The 14,868-nt window shown below is 37.6% G+C and overlaps 1 protein-coding gene across 1 annotated transcript in view; it reads left to right on the top strand.

The window, feature by feature from the left end:
* SLFN5 (schlafen family member 5) overlaps positions 1–900 on the top strand; it is a 32,164-nt gene extending 31,264 nt beyond the window's left edge. Inside the window, exon 5 of the mRNA XM_008074298.2 lies at positions 90–900. Coding sequence (XP_008072489.1) covers positions 90–900 — 811 coding nt within the window. The remainder of the gene's footprint in view (positions 1–89) is intronic.
* Positions 901–14,868: the final 13,968 nt, after the last annotated feature.

The following is a 14,868-nucleotide window of genomic DNA, read 5'->3' as shown; positions in this document are numbered from 1 at the left end:
TCTTATTGTATTTACTATGACCAGAGGAGTTTAATAGTAGAATTGGCATCATTCGTTTCATTGAGAAAACCTGACTGTGTTTCTTATATTTTCAGTAAGAAAAACACCTGCCAGGCAGTTACCCGGAAAACCTTCATGAAAAATGACTTTGAACACATTCAACACATTGTCATTGATGAAGCTCAGAATTTCCGCACTGAAGATGGGAACTGGTATAAAAAGGCAAAATCAATCACTGAGAGAGAAAATAATCCCCCAGGAATTCTCTGGATCTTTCTGGACTACTTTCAGACCAACCACTTGAGTTGCTGTGGCCTACCTTTGCACTTAACTCCAAGAGAAGATCTCATCAGAGTAATCCGCAGCGCAGATCCAATAGCCGACTACCTACAGAAGGTAATGCAAGAAATCAAACAAAATCCTCTACCTAACCTCTTACCTGGGTCCCTGGTGATACATCATGAACCTATATGGGCTCAGGGTGTTCCAGGAAATGTAGAGATTACTGAGCACAGGAACTTGGAGGAGGTGTTGATCTATGTAGCAGAGAAATGCCAGTTTCTCTGGAGGAATGGTTATTCTCCCAAAGATATTGCTGTGCTTTTCAGCAAAGCAAGTGAAGTGGAAAAATACAAAGATAAGTTTCTAACAGCAATGAGGAAGAGAAAAATGTCTCAGCTCAACCAGGAATCTGATTTGTTAATACAAATCAAGGATGCTTCAGATATTCTCTCTGATCACGTTGTGTTGGACAGTATCTGTCGATTTTCAGGCCTGGAAAGAAATATTGTCTTTGGAATCAATCCAAGAGCAACTAAGCCAGATGGTGTCTATAATCATCTGCTCTGTCTGGCTTCTAGGGCAAAAAAGCATCTGTATATTCTGAAGGTTTCTGACTGACAGAAAAACCCCAGTCTAAAATACTCATGAGGTAGCTCTCATCTCTAGTTAACAGTGAAACTATTTGATCTAAACACTTAAGCATCAGATATTTGATGAGCCCTCACTTCTTTTAAGTCACATACTCCTTTAGGTGCTGGGGATTGAGGATAGGGTGGCAAATAAGATATAAGATGTCTTCTTTGGGACAGAAGCAGACCATAGACAAGTAAACAAATATAAGGAATTTCAGACAATAATCAGAGTTATGAGTAATTAGAAGACCCTGAGACTCAGAGATTGTGTGTGTGTGTGTGTGTGTGTGTGTGTGTGTGTGTGTGTGTGTGTGTATAGATGGAGGGAAGAGTTGGTTATTTAGGGTGGTCAGGGAGGGAAGAACTAGTCATGAGAGAACCTCTGAGTTGTATGTGCCAGCCAACTCAGATCTTTTTATTATTTTTAACACAGCCATGTGCAGAAACACTTATGGAATGTGCAGGGAGAATGTGAAGCTGGGAGGGGATAGTGTTTCTGGCCTTGTAGGGGCCAGGAATGGGCAAGGCATGTTTCAAGATGTATGATCACAAACTATGAGTTATAACATTTTGCAATACCACATTATATTACTTTATTATTGTCCACTTTTTCTTTTAATGGTACTAATCTTTCTGATCACTGTCTTTTAAAATAATTTATGTGTGCATTTTGGTTATTTGGAATATCTGCTCTTTTAGTTCTGCTTTAATATTCTTCCTATGGAGAATCTTAGGTACATGAAGGTAAGGCTGCCACGGTCCCTCAGGGAGATATACTGTGTTTTATTGATTGATTTTAAGATGACAGAGGGCCTAAGAGGATGAATGTACTGGACTCAAAGGTTGAACTGTGTTTTCTACTTAATTTAATAATCAATGCAAAGATGAAGTAAGTCTAAATCTTTGTTCTGCTGAATCTTTAGGATTTCAGCTAGTCTTTCAAAGGCCATTGCTATAAAAGTGCAAATTCTTCATTTGCTTTTGGTCTCTCAGAAACTATCCCAATATTTATAGCCAAACAAATCCATCTTTTCTGAGAGACAGAAACTTAAAAATTCAAAGAGTTAATTCTCTATGAAAAAGAGCAATACCCTGCGATTTCCCAACAAGAAGGAAATTTAAAATGATCACTGTGGGAAGTATGAACTTGAAGCTAGAATTGGTTTATTTCTGGTAGCTAATTATAGAACTAAGAATTTCACTTTTTAAATTTTAAGACATCTTCTTAGGAAAGCATGAACTAATCTCTTGTGAAAAGATTTACAGCTAACTTGTAATACACTGCAAATTGTTTACTCTAAAATAATAAATAGAGAGCCATTTAAGATAAAATGATTAATATAAAAATTGGTAATTCTAAATAAAGATCCTAGTAAATCCAGATCACAAATTCTCCTTTTACCAACATCTAAAAGAATGAGCAAAATTAATTTTTAAAAATAGCCAAAAGTTTAGCAGCAACAAAGAAGCAAAGAATAGAGCTCAGCCTGACACTATAAAGCATCAAATAGCTATGTATGGAAATTTTCAAAATAGAATAAAAGAGATTTATATAAAGGCATAGTTACTATCTTACCTGCGTAAGTAAAGAGAGAACATTAAAAAAAAGATAACCAGAATTCTTGTTAATATGACCGATTTTTAAAGGGTGGCTGCTAAGGCATTGAATAAGTAGCTCAGGGAAACCAATGGGACTTGCAGGCATAGAACCCCCTGGTTGTCTCTGAAGACTCTCTGTAGAGATAGAAAGTATCTTCCAGGATTTCACATGAATTCAATAAGATACAGGGGGCTGTATCTTATTCCTATGTCTTTGCCTCCTTCATTGAATTGAGTAGATTTATCAGAATCTCCTAGACAACAATCGAGAGTAAACCAAATTAACAGCGAGAGCCTCATATGACACCAGGTCAGATAAAGCTACAGAGAAGTAGTTAAGATACAACCCTCCAGCTATACATTGGAGAGGAAGCCAAGCAAGTCTATTTTATATAAGAAAGTTGTCAAAAAGAGCACTCTCATACTATCTTGAGGTAAATAGAAAGACTCTACCAAGCTGCCCTTATTAAGCATTAGAAAGACAGGTAGCCTGATCACTAAGTAGAAAGACTGGGAAAAATATAGAAAAGAAACATGGTATGAGCAAGATGAAGAGCTCATCCTGAAAGGAGATGTAACCCCACGGACAAAAGAAAACTCCCTGCAGGTGTCTCATGCTATAGAAGAATTTGAGAAGTTCCATAAATTCAATAAAACAACTGTGAAAGACTGCTACACTATCCCCAAGTTCTCCCTCTCTGAATTGCAGCCTAGAAACTCTCCATAGGCAGTAAGCTGGGGCGATCACAGAGGCCACGTCCCACATTAGGACAGGGATGGGGATCAGTCCTTCATTAACTGATTTCCAATGTCTTGAGAACTGTTGTTTCATATATTTCATCTGATTTTGCAATTATTTCAGAAGGGACAATAAACACCATCCCTGTCATCTATCATAATCAGGGTATCTAAGACGACAATGAAGCAACATGTTTATAGTTCTTAGGGAAAGAAATTTTTACCTAAAAATATTAAACCTAGTCAATATTACTCTAATATAAGGGCAACTTATGGTTATTTGTGAACATGAAAAAAAAAAACTATAGAAACACAAGACCTATGAATCATTCTGGAAGAAAAACTAACCCAATAAGGAAATCTAGCTAAGCAAACAATATGTGGAAATAAAGGCTAATGGTAATTGGTAAGAAATAAAGACTAATGGTAATGTAAAGTTAAACTTTACATTCATTCACATATATATAATTAATATATGTAGGAATTATGAGGACAGAAAAGAATGTTACAAACCATCACAAAGTAAATATATTTTTATACCAGATTTTTTTTTGTTTCAACTCATAAAAGCAGGCTTAGATCATTTTAACAAACACACAAACAAAAAAAGAATTTACTAGAATCATGACAGGAGACCACTTGCAGGATCAAAGGACAAACAGACCAAATACGCCTTAGAGAGGATAGGTACCTGTTACAAGGATCTAGGTGTGAATTGGCTGTAGTCATTTTTTAACTTGGTTTTAAGAAAGTCAAGTTACAGTGAGAGGGCTGTATTTGCCTAGTTTGCATACTGCACTCAACTCTTAGCTAGCACAGGGCAGGTCTCTTGATTGAAAATGCCCACAAAGCTCCATGTAAAGTGGAGAAAGGTCAGTTCCCCAAAAGAGAATCAGTTCCTAAAGCAGGGTGAAAGAATGTTGGGTAGGTCAAAGCAACAGAGGCACATTACAGTAGTTACCAAAAAGGGAGTGAGGAAGTATGAGTGCTGATGTCACATTTCATGGTAAAAAGTCAATCAGTGCTAACACATTTCAAAATAACTAAAAATGGTTCTAAACATCTAATGTTTTTTGCAATTTACTTATTTTAAAATTGCATCACTCTTTCAGTAACCACAAGTTCTTGGGTTAAAGAAATATATTCTGGAGTTCACCTCTTCCTTCAACTTTATTAGCTGCTTTTTCTTTAGTTAAGTTCAAGCAAAATAAATGTTAAAAATGTTTAAAAATAGTATATGTAATGCCATTTCATTTAATATAATCAGCTATATCTGGCTGTTCCTATATTTTTCTCTGATACATTTTTTAAAAATAGCTTTCTGCTGGGCACAATGGCTCACACCTGTAATCCCAGCACTTTGGGAGGCATAGGTAGGGAGGATCACTTAAGGCCAAAAGTTAGAGATCAGCATGGGCAACATAGCAAGACCTGGTCTCTACAAAAATATAAAAACAAAAAGCAAACAGTTAACTGAAATATCATTAATCCTGAATGTTTCTGGTTGATGAGAGTACAGGTGATTTGTTGCTTCCTTTTATCGTTCAGTATTGCTAGAATTAATTTTATTGACTTTGTGACCTTTGTATAATATTAAGACCTTGAAGGTCACATGCTGAAATATCCCTTTCCTAAAACAAAACTCATAGAAATAATGGAAAAGATATTTTAAAATATGACTATATACATAGTCATGCTCAGAAACAAGAAAAGTACATCTCCAGGGACTAAAAACTATGAGGCACTTGCATGAGTAGGAAAGAGTTGGGCAAACCACAGTAATAAGCTGAGGCTGGCACGCCACAGGCCAGGACAAAGGTTGAGACTGAATTCCCCAACTAGAAAGTGTTGCCCTGAGGCTGAGACCAAATCCTAGAACGAAAATATCCATAATTCAGGGTTTCTCAACATGGGTACTAATGCATTTAGGGTTGACTAATTCTTTGTTGTGATGGGCTTCCCTATGCACTATAGGATGTTTAGCTGCATTCTTGGCCTCTACTCATTAGATGCCAGTAGCAAATCCATCTCCAGGGCTGGTTGTCAGTTGTGACAACCAAACATGTCTCCAAGCATTGCCAAATATCCCTTGGACAAAGTCACCACCATCATACCTCTTTTGATGAAAAGAGTGTCCAGAATAGTGGCAGAATATATGTCAAACATGTAGCACATTGCAGTCAGGATTTAAAACATTAAAGATTTTTTTTAATCCTAAGAAGAAAAAAGTTTAGATAATCTACAAAAAAAAGAATGAATTTGCCAATAACTCTTTCAGTAGCAAGATTGAATGTAAGAAGAATATAGGCAACATGTTCAGATTGCTGTGGAAAAATAACATTGAACCTAGATTTCTCTCCCCAAACTATCATTCAGGGTTGAGGGCAAAGTAAATAGATTTTCTAACTTGCAACAACTAGGGATTTTTTAAAAAGCACTTATAGCCTATCCTTGAAGGAATCACTGAATAATATTTTTCTTCAGCAAGAAAAAATAAACTGAGAAGAAAGTAGTGGTTACAAGAAGGAAGGGTGAACAAATAAATCAGTAAAACCTAAGATTTAAGTCTACAGGTATTATTTTCTAACTGCCAGAGAAGTCAGCATCCTTCATACAACATTTAGTGCAAACAACATTTAGTCGAAGATAAAATGAAAGAAAAAGATATATTGTAATTCCAACAAAAAAGATAAAATAATTAAGAATAACTAAGAGGAAAATACAAGTTCTGTAGGGGTAAAACTATACAGTAAGACCAAAGAACACAAACGTGAACTTGAGATAAAAAGCAGACCATGTTTTTGGATGAGAAGACTCAAAATAATAAATATACAGATTTTCACTAAATCTATAAATTCAATGTAATCTCAATAAAAATACTAAGATTTTTCCCAAACGCATTAAAATGATTTTAAAGTTCATTGAAAAGTAGAAAGCAACTGGTTCGGTGGCTCAGCCTGAAATCCCAGTTCTTTGGGAGGCCAAGGTGGGTGAATTGCCTGAGCCCGCTGGTTGGAGACCAGCCCGGACAACTTGGCGAGCCCCCGTCTCTACAATAAGTAACAAATTAACTGGGCGTGGTAGCGTGTGCTTGTAATTCCGGCTACTTGGAAGACTGAGGCGGAAGGATCACCGGAGCCCAGCAGGGCAAGGCAGGGGTGGCAGTGAGTGTGCCACTGCTCTCCAGCCTGGGCGACACAGTGTGACTCCAACGCAAAAAAAAGAAAAAAAAAAGTAGGAAGCAAAAAATATCTAGGAAAAAAATTTTTTTTTTTTTGAGTTGGAGTCGCATTCCTTCGCCCAGGCTGGAGTGCAGTGGTAAGCAGGGTCACGGGCACCCCAGCGTTGACTTTCTGGGCTCCAGCGATCCTTCCGCCTCTGCCTTCCAAGTAGCCGGAACTACAGGCGTGCGCTACCACGCCCGGCTGATTTTTTATTTATTGGAGAGATGAGGTCTCGCCAAGTTGCCCAGGTAGGTCTCGAACCCGCGGGTTCAGGCAATCCAGGAAAAATCTTTTAATAAAAGAGGAGAAACCTTAATGTATTTAGCATTACCAAATATTAAGACACTTTATAAAGCTACGTTAATTAAAACAATGTGGTACTGCTGAGTGACAGTCAATGGAACAAAATTTCCAAATATAAGTTCAAAATACATGTGGGAATGTAGCATATGTTAATTGTGGCATTCAGATTAATTGGGAAAGATGGATTGAGTTGAATGACTTGGGTACCTAACTGGAAAAAAATTTATGCTTGGGCTTAATCACATTTGACACCAAAATAAATTCCAGGAGGGCCAAATACTTAAAAGTAAAAATATAAAATCGTGAGAGTGCATAAAGAAAATTAAGACTTTTTTTCCAAAAAATCTGAACATAGGGAAAGTCTAAGTATAATTCCTATCAGAAACCAGTAAAAAAAAAATGTTATTTTAAACAAAATTGATTTTGTAGCAAAAACAGCATTAAAAGGTCAAGAAACATCACATTAGGAAAACACTAGCAACAAATATCACAAATACTTAATTTCTTATTTTTGAAAAATAATTTCTACAAATCAAAGAGAACAATTCTAAGATCTCAAAAAGGAAAACGAGCAAAGGATCTTACAGGTGGAAGCATACAGAAAAGGAATCTAAAATAACTTCTAAACATGAAAAAATTACTCAAAGTGTCAATTGACAAAACTGCTAAATTTGATAATGTATTGTTTGTCAGGGGGAAAGCACTTTTATACACTGCTGTAAATTAATACAACTTCTATCAAAAACAAATACACATATCCCTTTTTAAAAAATTTCTCTTTTAGGAATTTGTTGTACATATATACTGAAATATGTGTGAAATGCTTCTGTACAGGTAATTTAATTTCACATTATTTCTAATAGCAGAAGACTGCAAAATAGTAAATATCTCATCCAAAATGTTCTAAAGGATTAATTTATGTCATATCAACGCATTATAGTTCTATGAAGTCATTAAAAAAAGAGATCTCTATGTTTTGATGTGGGACCATCTTTAAGATGTATTATATGGTGAACAAAACAACATGTCAATAACTATCTATTTTAGGCTTATAGAATTGATATAGGTATGTTCTTGTAAATGCATTAATTATCTCTGGAAATATACCATAAAAAAATGGTAACAATATTTGACTCTGGGGTAGGGCAAATGGGTGCTAAAGTAAGAAGAAGATAGCTTTTATTTTTTAAAATGACTTTTGGATTTTGTGCTATTATATTTTTGATATAATTTTGCTGTATGTTTTCATTTGTTGATGTAATAGTTTTATGGATTACTTTCTTAGTTTTCTATCAAACCTATATCCTGGAATAAACATGTAAGGAATGGGAAGGGGTAAAATTTGAAAAATACAGAAAATGTTAAAATGATATAATGAATGTTTGTTACAAGAGATTTGTAAGGGTTAACATTTAAAAATCTTTGCTTCAAGCTTTTTTTTTAAATAAAAAAAGTAAAATACTGCTGTTAAATATGAATTCTTATTTCTTATCTTTCACATCAAATTTCTCTCCTCTTCCCTCAGGGACAATAGTTATCATGACTTTTTGGTGGGTATCACTTAAGGCTATTTGTTAACAGTTTTATATACACACAGTGGCATCAGATCACACCAATTATCTTCAGTCATGGCACAGGATGAAGTGAAGGTAGAGGGTAAGGCACTGGGAATTCAAGTTAGTAATTTAGTTTCTAAAGAGAATTTAGTTTCCATGGCAAAATAGTAATTATAAAGATTTTAGAGTAAACTGGCATTTTCTGATAGCTCTAAGAAGTTTAGACAGTGAAGACATTGAGATTGAAAGTGGAACTATCCAACTAAGAATATCCGTGGAGAATTGGAACACTTTGATAATAGTTTGTGAGTAGTTCCTCATCCTCATAATTGCAGGGTGGATATGACTGAACACCAAGTCAAGGGCCAGATTGCTTTCATGCCAGTTACATCTACATTGCTGATTTCAATGCCAGTTACATCTACAACCACAGCAGGTCTCTTATACTAAGGGAAGGGCACTGGTTTGGAAGCAATGGGAACTTGAGACCAGGAAAAAGGACATTTGAGCTGACGCTGAGAACTTGGGATCCCCAAATACCTGTAGATGGGTAGTCACACTGTGTCTAAGGGGACTGTTCCTCCCAGGCAAAATAATAATAATAATAATAATAATAAAAGCCTTCATTGACTGAATGACTGTACTTGGGCCAGATGCTTCACAACATGAGGCTGATCTTCCTCAGAACCTATTTCCGCTCCATAATGAGTTAGAGCCCAACATCCCAGATGGAGAAATGAAGTCTTGCTCCAAGCAGAGAAAGCCTGTACACAAAAAAGTTCCAGACTGCATCAGTGTGTGTTGGCAGAACCCGGGCAGTGAGTATGGGGGTACATACTCAAGAGGTTAAATAAAGGAGGATGAAATAAAGTCTCCACCATACTGGCATCATTGATACCCAGCAGGCATTGAATGTGTTGGCTTAGAGGTGGTGTTTATACTCTGCTAGATTTGGCTAATTGATTTTGGCTCATTGGTGCTCATTGGTTGGTCTACAGTTAATGAGATTGAGATACCCTGACTTTGTGGCAGTTGGTAGAGCCTTGCTACTCAAAATATGGCCTCTGGAGCCACAGTAGCAATAGCATTGGAAGTTATTAAAAAATGAAGAATCTTCCTTCTTGATTGCTTGGAATACTTTCAGTAGGATTGGTATCAGCCCTTCCTTGTAAGTATTGTAGAATTCAGCTGAGAAACCATCTGTCCCATGGATTGTTTTTGGTGGTGGTGGTGGGGTTTCTAGTTCTTATTACCGAGTTGATTTCTTGGATTGTTATTGGTCTGTTTAGGGTTTCATTTCCTTCCTGTTTCAATCTTAGGAGGTTATATGATGCCAAGAATTCCCTATTTCCTCTAGATTTTCCAGTTTATGTGCATACAGGTGCTCATGGTAATCTTTGATAATCTTTCATATTCATCAAGGTCCGTTGCAACATTGCCTTTTTCATTTCTAATTGTGTTTATTTGAATTCTCTCTCTCTCTCTCTGTCTCTCTCTCTGCTCTGTCTCTCTCTTTTGTTAATCAGGCCAGGGTTCTGTCAACCTTATTTATCCTTTCAAATGACTAGCTTTTTGTCTTGTTTATCCTTTGTATGATTTTTTTGGTCTCTATTTTGTTTAACTGTGACTTTATTTTAATAATTTCCATTTTTCTACTAATTCTAGGATTCAGTTGCTCTTGTCTTTCCAGCTCCCTCAGGTGCAACTTTAGACTGTTTACTTGAGATCCTTCTATTTTCTTGATATGTATGTGCAATGCTATCAACTTTCCACTTTTTCCTAAACTATAAGAATCTTAGAAGAAAACTTAGGGAACACCCTTCTGGACATCAGAGTAGACAATGAATTCATGGCCAAGTCCTCAAAAGCAAATGCAGCAAAAGCTAAGATTGATAGATGGAACTTTATTAGGCTAAAAAGTTTTTGCATAGTATAAGAAACCATCAAGAGAGTAAAGAGACAACTCACAGAATGGAAAAAAAATATTTGCAAGCTATGCATCTGACAAAGACCTAACATCCATGACCTGCAAGGAACTCAAATCAACAGAAAAAAACAAACAAACACATAACACCATTAAGAAGTGGGCCAAGGACATGAACAGACACTTCTCAAAGGAAGACACCCAAGCAGCCAAGAAACATGAAAAAACACTCAGTTTATCATTAAAGAGTCAAAAATAACAGGCGTTGGTGAGGTTGCAGAGAAAAGGGAATGCATCTACACTGTTGGTGGGAATATAAACTAGTTCACCTTCTGTGGAAAGTAGTGTGGCATTTTCTCAAAGAAGTAAAAATTGAGCTACCATGCAATCCAGCATTCCCATTTCTGGGAATACACCCAGAGAAACAAAAATTGCTCTACCAGAAAGACACCTGCACACGTATATTCATTGTAGCTCTTCACAATAGAAAAACATGGAGCCAATCCAAATGCCCATCAAAAGTGGACTGGGTAAAGAAAATGTGGTGCATATGCACTATGGAATACTACACAACCATAAAGAAGAAAAGTATGTCCTTTGCAGCAACATAGATGTAGTGGAGACCATCATTCTAAGTGAACTACTACGGAAACAAAAAACAGAATGCCACATGTTCTTACTCATAAGCAGGTGCTAAACATTGGGCATGTGAGCACAAAGGTGGGAACAGCTGACACTGGACACCACTAGTAGGGGGAGCAAGGAAGGGGGAAAAAGGGCACACGACTACCCATTAGGTACCATGTCTACTACCAGGGGGAGAGAGGACTCACTAGAAACTCAAACCTCACCTGCATACAACTGACTTGTGTAGCAAATCCTCACATGTTCCCCACAACTCTAAAATAAAAATAAAGTGCAAAAAAGGACAAAAAATTCAGAATCTCAGGCTCCATCCCAGACCTTCTGAATCCAAATTTTAGCAAGATCTCCATGTGCTTCCTATGTATATTACACAGTACAGTTTGAGAAGCATTGTTCTAGAAGAAGGAACTCAAAGACTTGGGGAAGCAAGAATATTGAAATGGAGCTACTATGTGGAACATGCTTTAATACTACTCTCCAACCCTAATCCCTGAATGAGCCCAGAGGCTGCACCTGTCACCAAGAATTTAAGACATGCATTGGTGAGGAGGGCACCTAGCAGGGCCGGAGTGAGAGGGAGGTGAGCAGACACCCAGGGTGTAATGTTTAAGGAGGCACTCACCTTCAGGTGCTGATCCTGCATCTACATGAGACTGAGAGTGAGCACCTCCTTAAATATTGTGCCAGGGTGCTTCCCTAACTCTGGGTACCAGCAACCTTGTGAAGATATTTGGTGGCTGTTCTCTATAGACCAGAAATGATAGTGTATGCAGCACTGGAACTGGCTTCCCTTATCTCAGTGGAAGTAATGGAATCCTGCAGTGGGAAAGGCCAGGTGGTGATGTTTACTGAACAGCAGAGACAAGGTGGACACAATTATGCCAAAATGCCACAGACTGGAGTAATCAGTGTTTGATCAGCAAGGATCTGTCGTGATGATTATGCCATCCCCAGAATTTAGGTAGATGGGCAGTCTACAAAATGCTGTTTGACACACATAGGCAGGAAAATTCTAGATGTGCTGGGAATAAAACCTACCTTTAATTGCCATGGTGGGAATTCAAAACCCCTTATCCAGTTTTCAATTAAAAACTAAACCAAACTCAGCTTTTTGTTATTAAAAAATATACTCCTAAGGTAGACTTTCAGCTTGTTTATATACTAAGTTAGATGGCAGTTTGTTACGTGGGGACTCAAGGTACAGAGGCGTTCCCAGGCCAGATTTAGTTAAATGAAATGTGTTTTCTGCCAGGACCCCTGAGAGGTAGATCAGGTTAACCAGCATGGACCCAGGAAATGTAACTTCTCAAAGGTGCATATGAGTTACCCAGGGATCTTGTTACGATACAGATTCTGAGTCAGAGGATCTGGGATTTATCTATTGTTAGTAAAACTGAACTCTTCTAGACCCTTGCTACCCAAAGTGAAGTCTTTGGACCAGCAGCTCCAGCAGCATGGGATATTAAACCACATCTAAGCAGACCTTCTAAGTCAGTAGCTGGTAAATGGCCAGTTCTGTAGAGCTCTTTCAGGAAACTGGGGGCCCCCATCTTCCGTGTTTTCTTCAGTTTCCCAGAGCTGCCTACTCACTTTTTCTGAGTTGGGGTTTCACTCTGTGGCCCAGGCCAGAATGCAGTGGCATGGCTGTCTTGGGCTCAAGCTATCCTCCCACCTCAGCGTCTTGAGTAGCTGGAAATATAGGTACACCATCATGTCCGGCTATTTTATTGATTTTGTGTTGTTTGTAAAGACAAGTTCTCACTATATTATCTAGGCTGGTCTTGAATTCCTAGGCTCAAGCATTCCTCCTGCCTTGGCCTCCCAAAGTGCTGGGATCATAGGCAAGAGCCACCATATCTGGCTCACCTTTTCAGCTGTTTCTCTTTAAAATCAAGTTTTCCTAAAAATGTAACAGATTTTTAACAATTTACCCACCCACTTTATTTTTCAATACTGCTTCTGGGGCAGGGATAGAGATAAGAATCTTATATTGGAGCCAGAATTCTCTGTTTCTTTTCTTGGCCACTCTTCTCAGATATTTATGGCAAGAGGCCATATCCTTTGTTTGTTTCTATGCAGCTCATTGTTGTTGGCTAATGTTTGGCTGTATCTTTACAGTTTTTGCCCATTTTATAAAATATTGGGGTGAGGATATTTTGTGGTCTAAATTTACTCTGACATCTACTACCCAGAGTCCTAAACTTTATCTGAATTATTGTACTAAGATGTCAGCATGTGTGGTGAGCCATGATCAAGAAAGAAAGAAAGAAAGAGAGGAAAAGAGGGAGGATAAGAGGAAGGGAGGGAAAGAAAGAGAACATAAGCAACATATATAATTTTAAATTCCCTAATATCATATTTAAAAGGTTAAAGAAAACAAGTAAAAATAATTTTAATAATGTATTTTTTTAGCCAAATATATTTAAAATATTATTTTAATTTATGGCACCAGCCACATTTCAAGTGCTCGATAGCCACACATAGCTAGTGGTTACCATGTTGGACAGTGCAACCCAATATCCCAAAGTCCCCAGGGCCTCAAGAAAATAAAGATGTCAGCATGTACATTTCTAGGGTAAATAATGTGAAACAATTCTGGGATTTTTAATGTCATTTTACAACAGGGAAATCTTGCATTTTGCTATGAACATGTCGTATGCTTAAAAATATAAAGCAAATTTTTCATTCCTATACCTAATTAATAGAACTGGCTCTCATGTGTGGTAAATATGTATACTCAATCTGTGCTTCTTAGCAAAAAATAGAAGTTTATATTCTAGGGAGTTGATGGGGCTGCTTTTATAACTGCAATATTAATGCTTTTGATAAATCCTTTTCTCATTTTTTTTCTCTTAGGAAATATAGGTCTTTTGGGCTTGTGATTCTTTAGGCCTTATGGTAGTCTAGAGGAAGTGGCAACAAATCACAGAGCTTGTCTCTAAGCAAGGAAGACCCAAGAAGCCCTAGCTAGACTCCAAAGGACTCAGCAGAAACAAAAACACTTAGGGGAAGATGACTCCTCCTGTTGGCTTTCTCTAACATTGAGTCAAGGAGAAAATATTTCTCCCAGGAACACTGAGGCAACGAGAGACATAAAGAAATATTCTCCAAAGGGGATAACATTAAGTAGTAATAAACAGCAGAATTTCACAATAATCCAAAGAAAAATATGTGTTTTGACAATGTACTGACTAACCCAGCCAAGGAAAGGAAAGAAGAATTAACAACAAAATTCAATTCAGTATTGGAAAAATGATAACTTGCAGCTCACTATGTTTGGTATGGTTCTCTTTTTCTACCCTGCCCCTGCCTCTGTCCTTCATATCCACCCTCCTGAGATATGCAGGCATTTCTGCTCCATCACAGTATGAAATGTCCAGACCGGGAAGCTCCTGCCCTAGGATTTCACATGGCAGTTCTTTGCTCAGTGAGGCTTCCATGCCCTCCCAGTCTACCAGTCAGATCAGACAGATACACACTCACAGATACTGAGAGCTTTTCTATTGTACTGCCTTGTAATACAATTACTCCTTTTCGCACTCTGCCATTCCATGTACTAGTATTTGTTCACATATTCCAGGACTTTTTCTGCCATGTCTGCCTCTGGATTCTCAGCATATAGAGGTGCTAGTTTCACACACAGACTGAGGTAGGACCTGCCTCTTTCTTCTTAGATGGGGGTCTTCTGAGTAATTATCACCCTTCAGAATGTCCAGCTGTGTTTTTACCCTGGAGGTTAAAGAGAGTGGAAGATCCTGGACAACAGTTGGCTCAGCTGCCCTTGGAGGGATTTACCTTACTCTCTAAGCTTGAAAACAGAAGACACCATCTATGCCAATGTGTTTGTCTAGCTTCTCCGATGCCTTGTTGGTCTGGACTAGATTCTTTGCTACCTCATTTTTGCCAGGATCTTCATCTCCTGTTCTTATTAAAACAGCAACCTCCTTGGAAGAGGGACCCTTTTA

Source organism: Carlito syrichta, unplaced genomic scaffold (genome assembly GCF_000164805.1).
Source record: "Carlito syrichta isolate Samal-C Ts95f unplaced genomic scaffold, Tarsius_syrichta-2.0.1 Scaffold316387, whole genome shotgun sequence".
Taxonomy (NCBI): Eukaryota; Metazoa; Chordata; class Mammalia; order Primates; family Tarsiidae; genus Carlito; species Carlito syrichta.
This window is presented reverse-complemented; position numbering and strand designations above follow the sequence as displayed.